The sequence below is a fragment of the Eretmochelys imbricata genome, chromosome 9, assembly GCF_965152235.1.
Source record: "Eretmochelys imbricata isolate rEreImb1 chromosome 9, rEreImb1.hap1, whole genome shotgun sequence".
Lineage (NCBI taxonomy): Eukaryota > Metazoa > Chordata > Testudines > Cheloniidae > Eretmochelys > Eretmochelys imbricata.
The window spans coordinates 58,026,547-58,046,347 of record NC_135580.1 but is presented as its reverse complement, the minus strand read 5'-3'; the positions used below and the strand labels follow the sequence as shown (position 1 = coordinate 58,046,347).

Genomic DNA, 19,801 nt, shown 5'->3' with positions numbered 1-19,801 from the left:
CCCTCTGCACTGCTCCGGTCACAATGACTCCGTCTCCTGATGTCCTCAGAAACCTTTCCAGAGGTTTGACTGAGCCAGTGGGGCCGGTTTCCCCTCATTTTTTCCTGTGGATTAAAGCTGCTGGATGGAAGATAAATCTTTTTCTTGTCAGAAATTTATTTTTTTAATCAGAAACTCTTCTGCCTCTCCAGTATGAGGGGCACCATGCCGGGAGGAGTCCTGTGCTGCTTTCTGCTGGGTTGTTTCTTTCAGGAGAGCTTTGGAATCACCAGAAGATACTACATTGGTGCCGTGGAGACGTACTGGGACTATGTGCACAGCAGCCTGCTCTCTGTGCTGCAGGCACCAGCTGGGTAAGGCCATTTGTACTGTAAATGTTCCGACTGTCATGTGATGTCCGTAGGGAGCTCTCATCTTGGCTTTGAGGAAGGTGGCACCCTGCATCACAGAGGTGATGGTGGCCCCCAGGGAAATATGGCAACTATAAAATATGTGTGTAAATGCAGCTGTATGTACATGAGTGTGTGTGCATCTGTTTGTGGGGGTATATCTGTTTGAATGTGCATGAGTGCATCTGTGCATGTGTGATTTAATCTGAGTGTGTGCATGTGTGTGAGGGCATATTTGTTTGTGCGCATCATATTGTGTGTATGTGTGTATACATGTGGACACACAAAATCTGATTCTCCCAATGCCTTGCACATTACATCATCACTGGTGTCTATGCAAAGTGGATGTAGAATGCTCCCAGCGGTGCAGGTGAGTGGAGAATTTTGATTTACTAGAATCCTCACACTTGCTTTGCACTCCACTTTCACAGGTGTAAATCATTGGACATGGTTCAAGGCAGGGAGAATCAGGCCCACAAACTCACTCTCGCACACACTCAGACATACACATACATTCATCCAGGCACACACACAGTGTGATTAGACATATGGGTTAATTCTGCACATGTAGCCAGCGAGAACTGCTTTGATGTTGGAGTTTTAGGTCGCGGTCATGTAGGGTAATTATTATTAACTATGACTTTAAAAACTATGCATTTTTCCATCCCAAATCTAGTTAATTTATTTGTGACTGAGACCTTGTATGATAAGATAAGAATTGCTTCTCCGGCTGGTATCAGATGAGTAACCCTTCCCTCACTCTACCCTAAGTAGGGTTCTGATTTGCTTTCTGATGAGTTAATAGCTGTGGACTGTGCTTTCCATGTCCCAAAGGTTACAAATGATATCGTCGTGACACCTTTAGGTAAGGTTGGCCAACACTTCCCATTAGAACTGTTTTCAGTTGCTTATAATTTTGCCAGACTGTAACTGTTTGGGCTGAAGTTTTCCATGCGTGGTGTCTGCCTCAAGTGGAATATTTTTAAACATTTCAGCAGAAGTGGTTTGGCCATTTCCAAGAATGAAATTAGGGGAAAATATGTTGTTTTGTCCATGTGAATGAATTGATTGTAAGAATTTTTTTGAGAAGTTCTAGCACCCAGGTACTTTGCAGCAGGACAGGACATTTGGCGGGGGAGTTGCCCTGAACTCAGGGATGTGCCTTTTTGCTTTTCCTGGGAAAATCTGTCCAAATTTGGCCAAGTCTGAGTCTTTGAAAAATTGCAGTTTTCACATGTTCTGTAGAGATTTGTTAGACTTTGACAGCTAAATTATCCGATGATGCCATCTGCACTGAGCACGTTCCAACCCCTCACAACTCCTACGTGTGACTGGACTGCATATGCGCCATCCCCCTCAGAGCGACTGAGCATGCTGCATCTGGGGGCTGCAGGACTCTCCCCGCAATTGCTATGCCAGGTTGGCCTGGTACCAGGCACCACAGCTGTGAGCAGGGAGGCTGTGCCTCCTGTTGCCTCAGTGTTCCCCCCGCTGGCGCCCAGGCAGCATGGAGGAGGGTGTGGCCTGAATGCAGAGGGATGAGGAATTGGGGTGGAGAATGGGGGAACACAGGAAGGGGGGATTACAGGAGCCAGAAAGTGGGGAGAAGTAGTGGGAGACAGGAACAGGGGAGGGGGATTGGATTGGATAGGAGCAGAGAGAGGGGTGGGGGCAAGGAAGATAGGAGCAGATGGGGGTGTGGAGGATAGGGGGCAGAAGAGTCTTCCATCACTAAAGCACACTCCCTCCAGAACCTGGAATTGAACCCAGGATATCTAAATCTCTCCAGTCCTCCACTCTCAGCAGATGTCTGTAAAACCCACTGGCAGAGTGTGTCTCGTCCCCCTCTGATGCCTGGTCCAGATACTCAGCCTGCTATTACTGTCAATTACTCTACTAGCTCAAGTAGCAGAGGTCTGTGCCAAGGAGCTAAAGGTCCGAACTCTGCGGCTGACCCAAACTGTGGGTCAATATGCTTTCAAGCTGTTTGCACAGTTTCTTTTAAATTGGGTCCTTGCTGCAATATAAGACTATTGCTTCTTGTCCTATCCTCAGAAGTTAACTACAACAATTTTTCTCCCTCCTCCTTGTGACAACCTTTTATGTACTTGAAAACTGTTATCATGTCCCCTCTCAGTCTTCTCTTCTCCAGACTAAACAAACCCAAACTTCAAACTTTCAAACTTCCCTCATAGGTCATGTTTTCTAGAACTTTAATCAATTTTTGTTGCTCTTCTCTGGACTTTCTCCAATTTGTCCACATCTTTCCTAAAATGTGACACCCAGAACTGGACACAATATTCCAGTTGAGGCCTAATCAGCGTGAAGTAGCATGAAAGAATTACTTCTCATGTCTTGCTTACAATATTGCTAATAAATCACTGAACGATGTTTGTTTTTTTTTTGCAACAGCATTACACTGTTGACTCATATTTAGCTTGTGATCCACTTTGACCCCCAGATCCCTTTCCGCAGTACTCCTTTCTAGGCAGTCATTTCCCCTTTCCCCTCAGGGGGACTGAGTCATCTACCTGTTGCCCCGACCGGGAAAACCGAGAAGTCTGCTGCTTGCCAGGAGCTAGGATTCATGATGTGACAGAGAAACTGCTGAGACTCATCAAGCCCTCGGATCGCTACTCCTTCCTGCTTCTCCACGTGGGCACCAACGATACTGCCAAGAGTGGATCACTGCAGACTATGTGGTTCTGGGAAGAAGGATAAAGGAGTTTGAGGTGCAAGTGGTCTTCTCGTCCATCCTCCCTGTGGAAGGAAAAGGCCTGGGTAGAGACCATTGAATCATGGAAGTCAATGAATGGCTACACAGGTGGTGCTGGAGAGAAGACTTTGGATTCTTTGACCATGGGATGGTGTTCCAAGAAGGAGGAGTGCTGGGCAGAGACGGGCTCCACCTAACGAAGAGAGGGAAGAGCATCTTCGCAAGCAGGCTGGTTAACCTAGTGAGGAGGGCTTTAAACTATGTTCACCGGGGGAAGGAGACCAAAGCCCTGAGGTAAGTGGGGAAGTGGGATACCGGGAGAAAGCACGAGCAGGAGCGCGTGAGAGGGGAGGGCTCCTGCCTCATACTGAGAAAGAGGGACGATCAGCGAGATATCTCAAGTGCCTATACACAAATGCAAGAAGCCTGGGAAACAAGCAGGGAGAACTGGAAGTCCTGGCACAGTCAAGGAATTATGATGTGATTGGAATAACAGAGACTTGGTGGGATAACGCACATGACTGGAGTACTGTCATGGATGGATATAAGCTGTTCAGGAAGGACAGGCAGGGCAGAAAAGGTGGGGGAGTTGCACTGTATGACTGCTCAGAGCTCAAGTATGAAACTGCAGAAAAACCTGAGAGTCTCTGGATTAAGTTTAGAAGTGTGAGCAACAAGGGTGATGTCATGGTGGGAGTCTGCTATAGACCACCAGACCAGGGGGATGAGGTGGACGAGGCTTTCTTTTGGCAACTAATGGAAGTTACTAGATCGCAGGCCCTGGTTCTCATGGGAGACTTCAATCACCCTGATATCTGCTGGCAGAGCAATACAGCGGTGCACAGACACTCCAGGAAGTTTTTGGAAAATGTAGGGGACAATTTCCTGGTGCAAGTGCTGGAGGAACCAACTAGGGGCAGAGCTCTTCTTGACCTGCTGCTCATAAACTGGGAAGAATTAGCAGGGGAAGCAAAAGTGGATGGGAACCTGGGAGGCAGTGACCATGAGATGGTCGAGTTCAGGATCCTGACACAGAGAAGAAAGGAGAGCAGCAGAATACAGACCCTGGACTTCAGAAAAGCAGACTTTGACTCCCTCAGGGAAATGATGGGCAGGATCCCCTGGGAGAATTACATGAGGGGGAAAGGAGTCCAGGAGAGCTGGCTGTATTTTAAAGAATCCTTATTGAGGTTACAGGGACAAACCATCCCGATGTGTAAAAAGAATAGTAAGTATGGCAGGCGACCAGCTTGGCTTAACAGTGAAATCCTTGCTGATCTTAAACACAGAAAAGAAGCTTACAAGAAGTAGAAGCTTGGACAAATGACCAGGGAAGAGTATAAAAATATTGCTCAGGAATGTAGGAGTGAAATCAAGAAGGTCAAATTAAACCTGGAGGTGCAGCTAGCAAGAGATGTTCAGAGTAACAAGAAGGGCTTCTTCAGGTATGTTAGCAACAACAAGAAAGTCAAGGAACGCAAGGAACTGAATGTGGGTCGCAACCTAGTGACAGAGGATGTGGAAAAAGCTAATGTACTCAATGCTTTTTTTGACTCTGTCTTCACGAACAAGGTCAGCTCCCAGACTACTGCACTGGGCAGCATAGCATGGGGAGGAGGTGACCAGCCCTCTGTGAAGAAAGAAGTGGTCCAGGACACATATAGAATCATAGAATATTAAGTCTCTTCCCCAGACTAAACAATCCCAGTTCCCTCAGCCTCTCCTCATAAATCATGTGTTCCAGTCCCCTAATCATTTTTGTTGCTCTCCGCCGGATGTTTTTTCAATTTTTCCACATCCTTCTTGTAGTGTGGGGCCCAAAACTGGACACAGCACTCCAGATGAGGCCTCACCAATGTCAAATAGAGGGGAACGATCACGTCCCTCAATCTGCTGGCAATGCCTCTACTTATACATCCCAAAATGCCATTGGCCTTCTTGGCAACAAGGGCACACTGTTGACTCATATCCAGTTTCTCATCCACTGTAACCCCTAGGTCCTTTTCTGCAGAACTGCTGCTTAGCCACTTGGTCCCTAGTCTGTAGCAATGCATGTAGCAGTGCAAGGGATTCTTCTGTCCTAAGTGCAGGACTCTATGCCATTATCTAAATCATTGATGAAGATATTGAACAGAATCAGACCCAGAACCAATCCCTGCGGGACCTCACTCATTATGCCCTTCCAGCATGACTGTGGATCACTGATAACTACTCTCTGGGAATGGTTTTCCAACCAGTTATGCACCCACCTTATAGTAACTCCATCTAGGTTGTATTTTCCTAGTTCGTTTATGCTTCTGAGAGTGCTGATTGGCAACCGATGAAGTTACCCCTTCTGGAGGCAGGATGACTGGAAGTGTTCACCAATTACACTGGTGGCTTTCATGGCCCATTTGGGCGTTTGAGTGGGTCCCTGAAGATGGGTGTGCTCTGTCCTCTCCCAGCTATGTTCCTGAAGGACTTTGATGTCTGAAACTGCTCAGATACACTAGCCTGCTGCTATCTAAACTAACTTCATCTAATGGAAACACACAGAACTTCTTATCTGTTACTTATTTCCCTTGTTTCTAATTCCTTTCCTGCATTCCAAGAGACTAAATCTATTTGGTGACTCCTGGTGGGTGACAGGCATTCCCTTTCCTGGGGTTGAGTGGAGTGGGGAACAGGGTCTCTGTGTGTCCTATCAAAGCCTTGAGAATCTCTTCTCAGCCTCCAAGCCTTTTGGCAAAGGAGGACTGGGTGGTAATTTAGGTCTTTAGTATGACAACAGTGCAGAGTGTTTACCTTGGCTGCCTCAGAACTCTGAAGAAATTAATAGATAAGGAAGCCTAACAATGCTGATGAAATGTTCCAGGCACTATCTGCCTTCACTTAGTCTGCTCTTAGGGTAAGAATTCCACTGTGATTTGATCTGATAAGAAGTCCTGGCAAAAATGCTTGGGCATCCAAACTCTTACTTCACCTCTGATCCAGAGCCAACCGGATTCTCCTTTGAATTTCTGGATTCTGCCCTGTTAACGATGCTTGCAGGGAATGCAAAAGGAACATTTGTGCAGCAGCAGCATCACCATGCATAACTGACTCCCCTTGGGCACAGTATTTAAGGACCAGAATCTATGCTAGTTTCCTGCTGGTGCCATTCCTTTGGCCTAGTGGAGTGGCTGCTGTCTTACAGTAGTATACATGAGATTAGAATCAGGCCCTACAGCGCTGAATGCTTTTTCAATTGTCACCAAAACCAGATTTTCTTGGCATAAAGATTCAAATAATCTGACTCATTTCAGTGGAATGACCAAAGCCTTTTATCTCTGAGGTACCAGCTCAAATCTGGGACATATCACCCAGTGAGTGCAAAATGGTACAATCTAATGACAGTACTGTGGCTAATGTGAAATGAGTTTGGTGGTCTCAATTGCCAGTGGTCAAGGAGCAACAGAAATCACAGCTATAACTGGAACTAACTGGCCAGTTCAGTAAAGAGGCCATTGACTGAATAAACTGTGGAGACTAAATTCATCTAATTTTCTCCAATCTGTCCAGACCAGGTTACAGGCATATTGGCTGGGTGGCATGGAGATGCTTGCACTGCTGCTATCTTGTTCTGTGGATTCAGGAGACAGTCACTCATCAGTAGAGCTTGGGGAAATTTTTCAGACGTATAGTTCATTGAATGTGTCTATAATCCTGGCCCTTGCCAGTTTTCTGTGTCACTCAGTCCCCCTTCATTTCCCCTTTAGGAAAAATTAAGCCAGCTAATGTTATTACAAATGAAGTATTAGTCATAAGGGAGAGAAATCTCTTCCATTTCTTCAAGGGGAAAAATAGCAACTGGCTTGTGTTCCAAAGAAAACAGCCTGCAGCAATCAGTGAGAGCATTCATTACTGGAAATGGTCTGTGGGCTGAGACTGATAAGGCATCCTCTACAATCCCTGGAGAAATTCAAAGCTTTGTTATCCTGAGAAATTTACTGGATTTCTCCTATATAATGAGTTTGTTAAGCAGCTTAAAAAAAATCAATAGTAGGTCTAGGTGGTGCAGTCAGTGTACTAAATCATTAAAGCTGCCTTCCATCTCACAATGAGATCACATCTCATTGCTAAGTGACCAGGGTGCAAATCCTAGTTCGGGTATAAATTAAATGAATTTCAGGACCTCACTCTAATCCCTAAGCAGAAATTCAAAAATCTATCCTGATCTCCCTGCCAGAGAGGACGAGAGCTGGAATACTGTACTGCCAAGGCACTGGACACAGGGCATGGCTATCTGGGGTGTCAAAGACTGCAATAACAGGGTGCTGCAGGTCAGAAATGACGTGCATCATTAACAGACTTTGATATCTGAATACTCAGCATCTAATCTCCCTCTCCTGAGCAAGCTCATTGGGAAGCTCGCCAAAGCTCACCTCCCCATGAGAAGGTCTGACACTTTGCAACCAGTAGAGGGCAGACAACCACATATATGTGTTTTGGCAAAGTTCACCGTGTGGAACCGGCAACGAAAAATTCTGTGCCTGACAGCCCCGATTGCAAATCAACCTATTTCTGTGCATATACTGGTCACAGGGGCTGCAGCTCCATGGCTTAGCATGTGGGGTTTGCAAGGGCTGCAGTATAACAAGGCTTGAAAGAAGTTGATCTTTCAAAAAATAATTTTGACAAATAATATCAATGTTTATTTTTAATGCATTTTTTCTATTTTTATCTATTTACATTTTCACAGGAAATTATGGGGTGAGAGTCTGGCAATAATTATTTAATGACGGTAGATGTTGAGAATAAAAAATGTTAAAGCTTTATAAACGTTAGAACACAAATTGTCAACATCATATGTCAAAATATACAAAGTAAATAGCCTTAAATGAAACTCTAATAAGTTCTCAAGCAGCATTTTTTTTACTTTGCTTATATGTACATTTTGATTATTATCAATGGAAATATTTTGGTGTTGGTTTGTGTGAGTACGTTGACATTGACATTTACTGACATTTACAGATAAAAATCTAATCCTTCCAACCCTAATTATAACCCAGTGGTAAATTCCCAGTCAAACTCATGGCACTGTACAAACATAGGAAGACAAGGGCTCTGTCCCCACAACCCTATAGTCTAATGCATGAAGGAAATCCATGATTTTAATCCACATGTCAGTCATTGTGAGGTTCTTTCTCTTTGGATGAATAAGGTACTTATGAAAAGCATTCCACAGCTGAGCAGGTGCATTATGAACTTCACTTTTCTGTAAAGCAGGAGAGACTGGCTCCTACAGATAAAAGGGTGCTAGATTAGATGGGCTAGGTGCTCTGAGCTGGTACAGTATATCTGATGTGCCTGCAGTTGAAAAGAGGTAAACATAAATGTCTGAGGAAATTGGGTCCTTGTATTATGCAAGATAATGGACCATATAGAGGATATGTTTCTTATCAAACTCTTACCACCTCAGATAGATAGATTCACATGTTCACAATCAATCGATCAATCATACTCATCAGTGGATCTTGTCAGCAAGTGTGTATTGTATAAAGTGGTAAGAAGTCTCATTATGATGCATCTTAATCCAGAATGACACATCATGTTATGTTATTACAGATAACTTAGTAATAACAGTTTAAAAACTCATGCAGCGGGTATTAGGAAATTTACAGGGTGTATTAGGTTTCAGAGTAACAGCCGTGTTAGTCTGTATTCGCAAAAAGAAAAGGAGTACTTGTGGCACCTTAGAGACTAACCAATTTATTTGAGCGTAAGCTTTTGTGAGCTACAGCTCACTTCATCGGATGCATACTGTGGAAAGTACAGAAGATCTTTTCATACATGTATTAGGGCAGGTATTGACTAGAACCGACACAAGGGTGTGATATTTTGGGGATGAGGGAGGAAAGGGGTATTTGTAAACACCTTATAGATGGATCTGTACAACCAGTGCTAATTTTTTCCTTCTTTAATGCAGAGATTCAGGGGTCCAAGGTCAAAAGTCACCTATGTCTGGCATTTCCACTCGGTACAAGAAGGCGGTGTTTGTGGAATATACTGATTCCTCGTTCACGCAAACTAAGCCCAAACCAGCCTGGATGGGTAAAGAGAATGATTGTTATCTATAGTCTAATGATCAATAGCTTGAAATACATCTAATGGTCTTTATTTATACTAGATTGTATGGTGAGGAGAGTGGTACAGGAACCTAGACAGATATAGTTTTAACTGGGGATATACTATATCATATACTACAATGATGAAGATAGATAGATAGATAGATAGATAGATCACCTTTCATCCCAAAGACTCCCGAAGCCCCTTACAAATTATACATAGCGATCACTTCACACACCATCAAAATGCAACCATCTCTGTTGCAAAATATAGTAATGACTTGCAATGCACTGCAGCATTAGTTTTGCAACGAACCGGCAAGTTCCCATGATGAGGCAATGGGGAAGAAATTACCCAGGGAACCAAGCTACCATCTGAACAACACAAACCTGGTACAAGGAGATGCAGTATCTTCTCAACTCAATTTTCCTTGGTCCAAGTCAACATTTCTACTGTTTTATTCCTGTATAGTAACATTTCTGAACTATCACAACTTTCAGTTGCTTAAAAAGAAACAATTATTTTAAACCTTAAGATGTTTATTTCTTAGTGGAAGAATGCATTTCTTCCTCTCCAACTGATCTGGTTTTTGCTCATCCTTAGCATGATGGACAAGCTTGGCAAGAAATCTATTCACATGCCATGTCTCGCTGGGTGCAGTGTTACTATAACTGTGTTGATCACCCACTTTGTCTCCCTCTTATCTTGCTGGAGTCTTTTGGGGTCTTTTTTGACACAGTATAGGTTGAAGTCAGTGACATGTAGCCTCTAAGGTTATTAAAAGTGCTCAATAAATTGAAGCCTCTACAAGCATATTGCTAAATTATATTCCCTTTACAGCGGTGCTGATATTGCTGTTATTTTAAAGAGTGTTTTTTCTTTAAAAAAAACCCTTCAATGTTTATTTTCAGATAATTTTTTTCTAGCTCCAGAGGACAAGTGGGATCTTGTTTCCTTTGGTCTTGGGGGTCAAATCTTCAAAAAGCTCCAGCCCCATTTTCAGAACTGAGTTAAGCACTTAGGAGTCTAGGGGTCTGTGCTCACTGCAATCAGAGGTGCGACTGCAGTGCGGGTAGGCATATCCAAACTAGCTTTGGTCTAGCTAGCTCGGACACCAATAGCACTGAAGCCGCATCTGTGCGGGCTGTAAAAACCATCCTGCAACTCTGGGTATGTATTAGGCAACTAGTTGGTACTGCTGCAGCATCACTGCTGTTGGCATCCAAGCTGGCTTGATTACAGCTAGCTCAGGTATGTCTACACATGCTGCAATCACACATCCAATTGCAGTGTAGATAGACCCTAAGTCTGATTGAAAGTCTATGGGACTTAGGCTCCTAAGTCAGGTGCTTTTGAAAATTTTACCCTGCGTCTGAGCTTTATATGCTTTTTAAGGGCACAACTCCTTCAATTCCCTCTCAGAGCCACAAGGATCACCCTGAATTTGCTTTTAATTTCTCCAGTCTCCATAAACACCTCAGGATGCTGTGACATGTGCTCTGGCTCTGGAAGGCTGCACATGGCTTCCTGCCAGTGTCCTCCCCCGCACACCACCTTAGTAACTAGGGAAGATTTATACCACATCATCCTAACTGACCGCTGCCTGTTGGGACAGTTTGGCTTGGGACCTGCAGAGTAACTCACATTCTGCTCATGGCATGTTCATTCATAGACTCATGAGTACTAGCCGGGATTGCCTGGCTTTGCTTCAACAGCACGTTACGCCATTGTAGTAGCATCATAGAGTCCAAGACCAGAAGGGACTAGCAGATCATCTAGTCTGACCTCCTGCATAGCTCAGGCCACCATCCACCCAGTACCCACACACTACACAGAATGTCCATCCAAACAACGTACAGAACCGGAGGCTGCAGGAGGGTAGCCTGTTCAATTCCGTCTGGAGAGCTCTGATGACTCCATGATGCCTCCATGATAAGATTATGACGGGTTGCATGTGATAGTAGGGACTGGACTTGTTGATTCAAGCGGTCCCTTCTCCAGTCCTAAGTTTCTAGGCCTCCCAGCGTGATGCCCCCACACCTCTAGCTATTTCTCCAGTTATCAAGTACCACACACTCCTGGGCCTCTGTGGTCCCTCTCCAGGATATGATCTACTCCCCTTGTGTCTCTGTTTTTAGCTCAGCTGCTTGTGTATACAGCACTTACCCTGCACTGTTCTTGCTCTTTCAGGTCTCCTGGGCCCCACCATCCGAGCCGAAGTCTATGACATGGTCGTTGTTACCTTTAAGAATCTGGCTTCCCGCCCTTTCAGCCTCCATGCTGTGGGTGTGACATACTGGAAAGCATCAGAGGGTAGGTCTGTCCTCTTATCTCTGGCTCTGTAACAGCTGTCACAGTGCTTGTTTGCAGGAGGGCAGAGATGTGGGAGCAAGGAGCAGAAGAATATTGTGCTGCATTCAGAGCTAAATGGAAAAGCAACCTCTTTGCCTAGGTTTTCCCATCATAAACCTCATTCTCATGGGTGCATTAAAAACAAACAACAACAAAACCCCACCTTACGACCCAGCCAGATTCCTGGTGGCAGGGAAGAGGGAAAGAGAGAGAGCATTGTCATATTTTTAACTTCTGGTGGGTGTTCAGAGACCACGGTGATTAGGACCATAGGCAGGTGGGTTGGGTAGATATATGGATAGGTGATTGGATGGTTAAAGGAAATTATCACAGGATTTCTAGTGCACCAGTTTGAAATCAGCAAATGTCAAACAGAAACTGTCCATCCAGTAACAAGCTGGTTTAAACTAAACAAGTATTCAGATAATGAACTAACCCATTACTTGGCTATTTAACACTGATATTCTGTTTGCACTAAACTAGCTGTCAGACAGAGGTATCAGATAGTAACCAGCTTCATGAATCTGGAGAGAGGCACAGAGAATGAGATGAGCTGCGGGCTGCCCAGACTGTTTTTAAGAATGATAATAATAAAACAAAGGGCAGTTGTGTGGTGACAGGTCATTGGTGCAGTGGAGATGAGGTCATCAGTGATGAGTGGGCTGCTCTTTTGGCTTTAGGGGCAGGGTATAAGGATGAAACCAGCCAGGCTGAGAAAGAAGATGACGAGGTGGATCCTGGTAAGACCCACACATATGTTTGGGAAATCCTAGAAGACCAAGGACCAACAGAGTCTGACGCGTCATGTCTGACCTACTCCTACTTCTCTTACACTGACAGCGTGAAGGACATCAACTCTGGCTTGATCGGAGCCCTGCTTGTCTGCAGGCCAGGTGAGGGGCATGGGGAATCGGAAAAGTAAGTGGGTGGTTTAATCCAATCAACCGTTTAGTATTTGGTCATGACTGAAAAGAAAACTGGAATCTTCCTTAAATTGGGTATGAAGCAAAGGCAGGACCCCTGGGAGAAACAGCATCTGTTGTGGACTGACAGATTTTCTGGTTGACACATTTTCCAAAGGGTGCCTTTATCCATTCCCAATCCAGAAAGTTAACACATTTTCGAGTGCCATGCTGGAAATAACTTGGTCATCTGTTTCCCTCAAAGAATTTCTTGTATTTCCCAGAGATTCCTAAGCAGTTACTGAGGCAATGGTATCAGGGTGTGAATGTTTGTCCACCTTTTTAGATGCTTTCACCTATGCCATGATTATTCAGTGTAAGTCTAGGTATTTTTTCACACAGATAAGTTGATTTTGGAAGACCAAATACAGATGGGGCCATGCCAGCATGGATTTAAAGATCACACACAGATGATGTAGGATGTGTAGTACCAAGCCAAATTTAGGATACTCTTGCCTATTCTATGCATGATCCTTCTGCCAGAATGGAGATTGACTAAAACTTGGTTCCCAGTAGTACCTGAAGTGCATAGGAGCAAAAAGTGATGCCAACTTAGCACAGATCTAGATAAGATGGGCTGTTTCAGGTGATTAAATAAAATCCTGTATGGTACAAGAGGGAGTCAGGATAGGACATATTGAACTATCCCTTCAGTACCTAGACCAGGGAGCCTTCGTGACAGCCTTTGCTTTTCCCCTAGGAGCCTTTCTCCTTAGGATCACCAGGCCACAGCACTGGCTCTTCAGATAAGGGGACTTCCTTATCACTCCATGCACTGGACAAAGACCATGAGCAATGGCAGGCAAGAATTAGGCTCCCTCCTGAGTACCCCTCCCAGATCAGCACAAACCCATGCAAGCCCTGGCAATGGCTTTGCTACCTCCAAGAGGTTGAACAAAAGGTCTCCAGGGGAAGAGCGAGATACAACACCACCCTTGCTGTTTCTTTAACAGTAGCATCATCTCTTTCTCTCCTCTTGCTTGTAGGAGCCCTGACCAAAGACGGAACCCAGGGCACATTGCAAGAATTCGTGTTGCTCTTCTCGGTGATTGATGAAGGTAAATGCATGGTATGAGGGCAGCCAGATCCTGTATCCTGGCTTAGGGTAGTCAGATTCTGCTGGTTGGGAGAATTTGTGCCACATCTGGAATATTACAAACAAAGCCAGCATGGCCGAACGCACCTTAGCGTAGCTGGAGTTCACGGTCTGGGTATTTCCTTCTTTGATGTATTTATTTGCTTTTAGGCTGGCAGAAGGTGCTGGATGGGCGGCCCTGGAGAACAAAGTCTCTTTTTTTTGATTGGCTGCAGAGCTGCCTCCTGAGCTGAGTCTGAACACACTGGGTGTGTTGACACTGCAATCGGAGGTGTAACTGCAGCACATGGGATAAACCAGAGCTAGCTTTGATCTAATAAGCAATGAATCCACAGCAACACAGGCTTGCTGCTTGAGCACGTACTCAGGCTCCTGAGTGAGGTTGTACAGCCCAAGCTGCTACCCTGGCAGTTGTGGATTCACTGTTATTTTTACCCGAGCTAGTTAGACCAAAGCTAGTGTGGGTCTGTATCCCTACGCTGCAGCCCCACCTCTGACTGCAGTCTAAACTCCCCACTCTGCCAGAGGGGTGAGACACCAGGACTGGTATTTGAAATCTGGTCTCCTGCATCACAGCTCTGGAAGATAACCTCCACCTGGCCATGAGGTTCAGTGTACTGGGACACTGGTTTTATTCTCAGAGCTGAACCCTCATGACTCTAAATCACTTGAAGATGTCCAGGTGCAAAGAATTTTTGCCAGCCCCTGCATTCCCCCTAGCATATGGAAAAAACAGCCTTCAGACAACAGGGCAGTCAAACCCATAGAGGAAATCTAGATTGTGATGAGCTTTACTGGTGCTGAGCGACCTCAACTCCTGTTGACTTCAGTGGGAATAGAGAGTACTTAGCACTTTGCAATGAAAACTGAGCACCTCTCAGGATCAGCCCCTTACTATCCCAGGCACCCCCATATCTATCTAATCTAATTGATCTATCTATCTATCTATCCCCTACAACCCCTCTATGTATGTATGTATGGATGGATGGATCTATCTGTCACCATACACACCCACATATCTAATCTAAGATAATCTAATTTTATCTAATCTAATCTATCTATCCCCATATACACTCTCTATGTATGTATATATGGATAAGTCCGTCCATCCATCCATCCATCCATCCATCCATCCATCCATCCATCCATCCATCCATCCATCCATCGCCATACACACCCACATATCTAATCTAATCTAATCTAATCTAATCTAATCTATCTATCCCCATGCACCCCCTCTATGTATGCCTGTATGTATCTATCCCCGTACACCCCCTCTATCTATCTATCTTAGCTAGTGCCATACACCCTTGTGATAAATGAAGTGTGGGGGGGCTCCCTTTTATGGACGCAGCCAACCAGTTAGCTATAAAATCCCTCTCGGTTGCCGTTCTCTACTTGCTTTACCTGTAAAGGATTAAAAGTCTCACTGCGATGCATAGGTAAAAGGAAGTGAGTGGGCACCTGGCCAAAAGAGCCAATGGGAAGGCTAGAACTTTTTAAAATTGAAACAAGACTCCCCTTTTATCTCTCTGTTGTTGTTCTTGGGGAGAAGCAGAGAGGGAGCAGTGATGCTGTAAGAAGCTTTGGGCCAGGTATGAAAAATCATCAGTATCATACCTAGAAGCTACTCATCTAAAACCCCAGATATGTAAGTAGATTAGGAAGTGTCTAGAAAGACGGGATTAGGTTTATCCCTTTTATTTTTTATGGCTTGTGGATTCCTCTGTGCTAACCCCACGTGTTTTTGTTTTGCTTTTAACCTTTAAGCTGGACCTCAAGAGAGCTATTTTTAATGCTTAATTCTTGTATTTGCTCTTTTTAAATCTAGCAATAGCTGGAGCTTTCAGATGTATTTTCTTTCTTTCTTTTTTAATAAAATTTACCTTTTTTAAGAACCGGTTTAGAGTTCTGTGTCTTAAGAGGTTTGAGCACATGTTGTTGTTTTTTATTAGCTGGTAGCAACAGCTGATTTTCTTTGTTTTCTTCCTCAGCTCTTCCCTGGAGGAGGGTCTGAAAGGGCTTGAGGGTACCCCACAGGAAGGAATTCCCAAGTGCACCTTCCTGGTTTATCAGAGTGGTTTTGCACTTGGGTGGTTTACCAATCCAAGGTCAGAAAAAAGCTGTAACCTTGGCAGTTTAATACAAGCCTGGAGTGGCAAGTATTAATTTTTAGCGTCCTTGTGGGCCCCCACCTTCTGCACTTGAAGTGCCAGAGTGGGGAATCAGCCTTGACAACCCTATCAAATTGAATCTAGCTATCTATCTAGTGCCATACCCCCCGCCCCCCCGCCCCCATACACTGCCTCTATGTAATCTAAGTATCTCGCTATCTCAGGGAATTGGAATCCACACATCATCACAGTATCCAAGTGCTAAGGCCCTGACCCAGCAAAGCACTTTGGTACATGCTTAACTTTAACTTGTCCCGCTGACATCACATGCTGCAAGTCATGCATGTCCTTGAGTTGCTTTGCTGCATCAAGGCCTCTCTGATTAGCACCCAGAACAACAGTGTGTAGGTGCTGTGCTGCAGTCACTCCAAATATACTGAAGGCAGAGCTCTGAAGGAGCCCTGTCCTTCACAGAAACACGCTGGACCCAGCACATCCAACCAGACAGGATAAATCAATCAGAATAAAAAATAGTGTTTGACCAGCAGCTTGATTGTGACCTGGAAAGGCCTGGCCGCATGACCTGGCGCCCCCAGTTTAGGAGAATGAACAGTTGAGGGACTGAGTGCCAGTGTGAGGGGCTCTCACCCGAGAGCACACTGCTGCCCGCTCCAGGATTCCAAGGCTCCAGACGCTGAGGCCTCAGCTCTCGCAGTAGATCACACACCATGAATTGCATTTGGCTAAAAACTCTCCAGCTGAACTTCTTTGTCTCTCTCCCCAGGGAAGAGCTGGTACCCAGAGCCCAACCGCACAGGAACTCCTCGGTCCTTGGCTCAGCTGCATGCTATCAACGGCTATATCAACGGCTCTCTGCCCGGTACTGGATGCTGAGGAGTGTGGGAAGTGAAGGGAGGATGAGGGAGAAGGAGGGTCTGGGAGCAGTGCAGGAGGGAGATTGCTTAGAGTGGCACAACAGGATTATAGGGTCACCTGAAGAGAAGGGATATTTAGACTGGAAGCCAGGAAAAAATTCCTGAGGGTGAGACTAGAGGGAATGATAGCTCAGTGGTTTGAGCATTGGCCTGCTAAACCCAGGATTGTGAGCTCAATCCTTAAGGGCGCCATTTAGGATCAGGGCAAAAATTGGGGATTGGTCCTGCTTTGAGCAGGGGGTTGGACTAGATGACCTCCTGAGGTCCCTTCCAACCCTGATATTCTATGATCTGCTAGGCTGTGCATTAGCCTCCCTAGGGATCCCTTTGTCTGTCTTATTTACCCTGGGAGCTCTCCAGGGTAGGGACTGTCTCCTACTAGAGTTTGCACTGAGTGTAGCACACTGGGCCCTGCTTGTAGTCTTTCCGCACTATACTAATGAACGGGTGGCAGTCTCAGCGCTGGGGATCTCTAACACTAGCGTAAAGGGAGCACTGAGGAAATATATCAGGGGATAATCCAGCACTGACCAGGGATGGAGTAGACAACACAGCAATATTTTATCTCGATTCCATCTTGAAGGGCCCAGTCACACTCCCATGGTAGTTAGCGGCAAAGTGCCCAGGTGTCTTTACCGATGCAGAGTCAAGAATTGTATCCCAAAAGTCTGCCTGAGGAAAAAGCAGGGGGAGAAGTGAAGAGGAACAACAACTGTTTCCAGATGGAGAGTCCTTTCCATCCCTAATTCCTACGGGCCAGAACTTGAAGTCCCTAATCAGGGCCTGACCCCATCTCCCATTAAAGTCAATGGCAAAACTCCCATTCACTTCAGGATTGGTCCCTCTTTTTTTGCTCAGTCCTTGCTCCCCTGGGCCAGATTCTGAGAGGTGTTGAGCATCTGCAGTTCATAGAATACCAGGGTTGGAAAGGACCTCAGGAGGTCATCTAATCCAACCCCCTGCTCAAAGCAGGACTAATCCCCAAATTTTGGCCCAGGTCCCTAAATGGCCCCCTCAGGGATTGAACTCACAACCCTGGATTTAGCAGGCTAATGCTCAAACCACTGAGCTATCCCTCCCCCCTGGTACCCTGTCTCCAACAGTGACCAGTACCAGCTGCTTCAAAAAAATGGTGGCCGGCAATGCATGAGCTGATCTCTGTGTGATTGCAAGGGTGGTCAGCAGGAGGGAGGAGTCAAGGAACAGCCACTTTATGTGGTATGTTCCCCTTGCTGGACAATGTGCCATATGATGCAAAATGAATCATAAGCAGGGCCCCATACATTTCATGATTGCAGAGTTTTCCCTTTGCTGGATAACTGCTCCAGAATGCAAAATTTCTTTAAAAGAAAAAGTGTATAGATTTTAAGGTCAGAAAGGACCATTATGATCATCTAGTCTGACCTCCTGCATAAGACGCAACAGAAGTCAGAGATCCTGGCACAACAGGTTTCCAGAGCTTAGCACCTGTCAGGGGTTGGCCCATTGGTGTCTCTGGGTGGAGTGGAGGCTATAACTGTGTGATTCTATGAGCTGTTCTCTCATTGGTGCATTTCCCCTCCCTTTCTGGCAGATCTCCAATTGTGCCAGAAAAGACCAGTCTATTGGCACGTCATTGGGCTGGGTACTGCCCCGGAAGTGCACTCTATTTTCTTTGAGGGCCACACATTCTTGGTGAGGAGCCACCGGCATACAACCTTAGAAATCTCACCGGCCACCTTCCTCACCGCTCAGACCATGCCCACCACCAGCGGCAGGTTCCTAATGTTTTGTCAAATCCCGGCCCACCAGCAAGGTAACATCCACCAGCCATCAGACTGGGAGGGATCAGGAGAGAGAGGATGGGCTGGAATCAGAGATGTGTGAGGTGACAAGACTCACAGCTCCCTCATGCTCAGTTAGACTCGCCTAGACCCAGTCACACCCCCTCTATTGATCTGCAAGGGGGTCTAAGGTTGATGTAATTGGCACACTGAGGAGCTGAAAGTGGGAGTGGGGCTATTTAACTTACACCTTTTCGTAGGCACCAACTCTGTGGGCACTCTGGGGCTGGAGCACCCACGGAAAAAAGAAAATGGGTGCTCAGCTAGAGTGACCAGACAGCAAATGTGAAAAATCGGACAGGGGTTGGGGGGTAATAGAATCCTATATAAGAAAAAGACCCAAAAATCGGGACCGTCCCTATAAAATCAGGACATCTGGTCACCCTATGCTCAGCACCCACCAGCAGCCCTGCCGATCAGCTCTTCTCCCTCCCCCCAGTGCCTCCTGCCCGCCGAGGATCAGCTGTTCAGCGGTATGCACGAGGAGTTGGGGAGGAGGGGAAAGAGTGGGGGCAGGAAGAGGCGGGGCGGAACGGGGGGGAAGAGGCGGGATGGTGGCAGGGCTTGGGGGAAGAGGTGGAGTGGGGGCTAGGCCTGGAGTGGAACAGGGTTGAGCACCCTCTAGGAACTCAGGAAGTCGGTGCCTCTGCACCTTCTTACCCCTGCCTACTGCTTTTCTTGCTACCATCCTCTCTTCCAGCCATTAGACTTGTGAGATTTGCCATCTTTGACTCCTTTAGGCCTGCGGGAAACTCAGAACTTCTGCTGTTGGTTACAAATTGATGAGTGGATGTGTAAGTCAGGAAATAAGCACATCTTAGAAGTCTAATGGGCTGTAAAATTAAAGCAGTGTCCTCTCCCTTACACTGGATAAATCAGTAGTGATTCCATGAATGCCAGTGGTATTATACCAATATAATACAGGTGTAAGAGGGAGGAGAATTACTGAGGCCCACCTGGAATTATTTAGCGTCATCTCTGAATTTGGTCCAGAATCTGTCCCAGATTTGTTTTTTCCTGTGTTATTTCAAGAAGCAAAAAGAACAACACAAATTTCTCCAGAAGTCTGCAGCAATTAATTGGAAGCTAACCCAGGCCTCAATGTAGAGTGTGTGTTATAGAGCTCCTTAAATGATCATTGGTATAATTAATTCTGTCTTTGCAGACGTAGTGGCTGTAATGCCTCTCCCATCTGGTTGCACTGGAGTCTGTTGGCTGTACATTTGTCTTATGTCATCTACGGATACATACGTATAAATCCCTGCCCTCCTCTACTAACCTATCTAATTCCTCTCCTAATCACTATCCTCATCTGTCTCTCCACATC

The 19,801-nt window shown here is 45.6% G+C and overlaps 1 protein-coding gene across 1 annotated transcript in view; it reads left to right on the top strand.

Annotated features, from left to right (window-relative positions):
- The first annotated feature begins 204 nt into the window (after positions 1-204).
- The window catches only part of F8 (coagulation factor VIII), a 69,223-nt gene continuing 49,626 nt past the window's right edge, over positions 205-19,801 (top strand). Inside the window, exons 1-7 of the mRNA XM_077825545.1 lie at positions 205-353; positions 9,053-9,177; positions 11,383-11,505; positions 12,225-12,437; positions 13,493-13,564; positions 16,501-16,596; positions 18,225-18,446. Of these exons, the coding sequence (XP_077681671.1) occupies positions 205-353; positions 9,053-9,177; positions 11,383-11,505; positions 12,225-12,437; positions 13,493-13,564; positions 16,501-16,596; positions 18,225-18,446 (1,000 nt within the window). The remainder of the gene's footprint in view (positions 354-9,052; positions 9,178-11,382; positions 11,506-12,224; positions 12,438-13,492; positions 13,565-16,500; positions 16,597-18,224; positions 18,447-19,801) is intronic.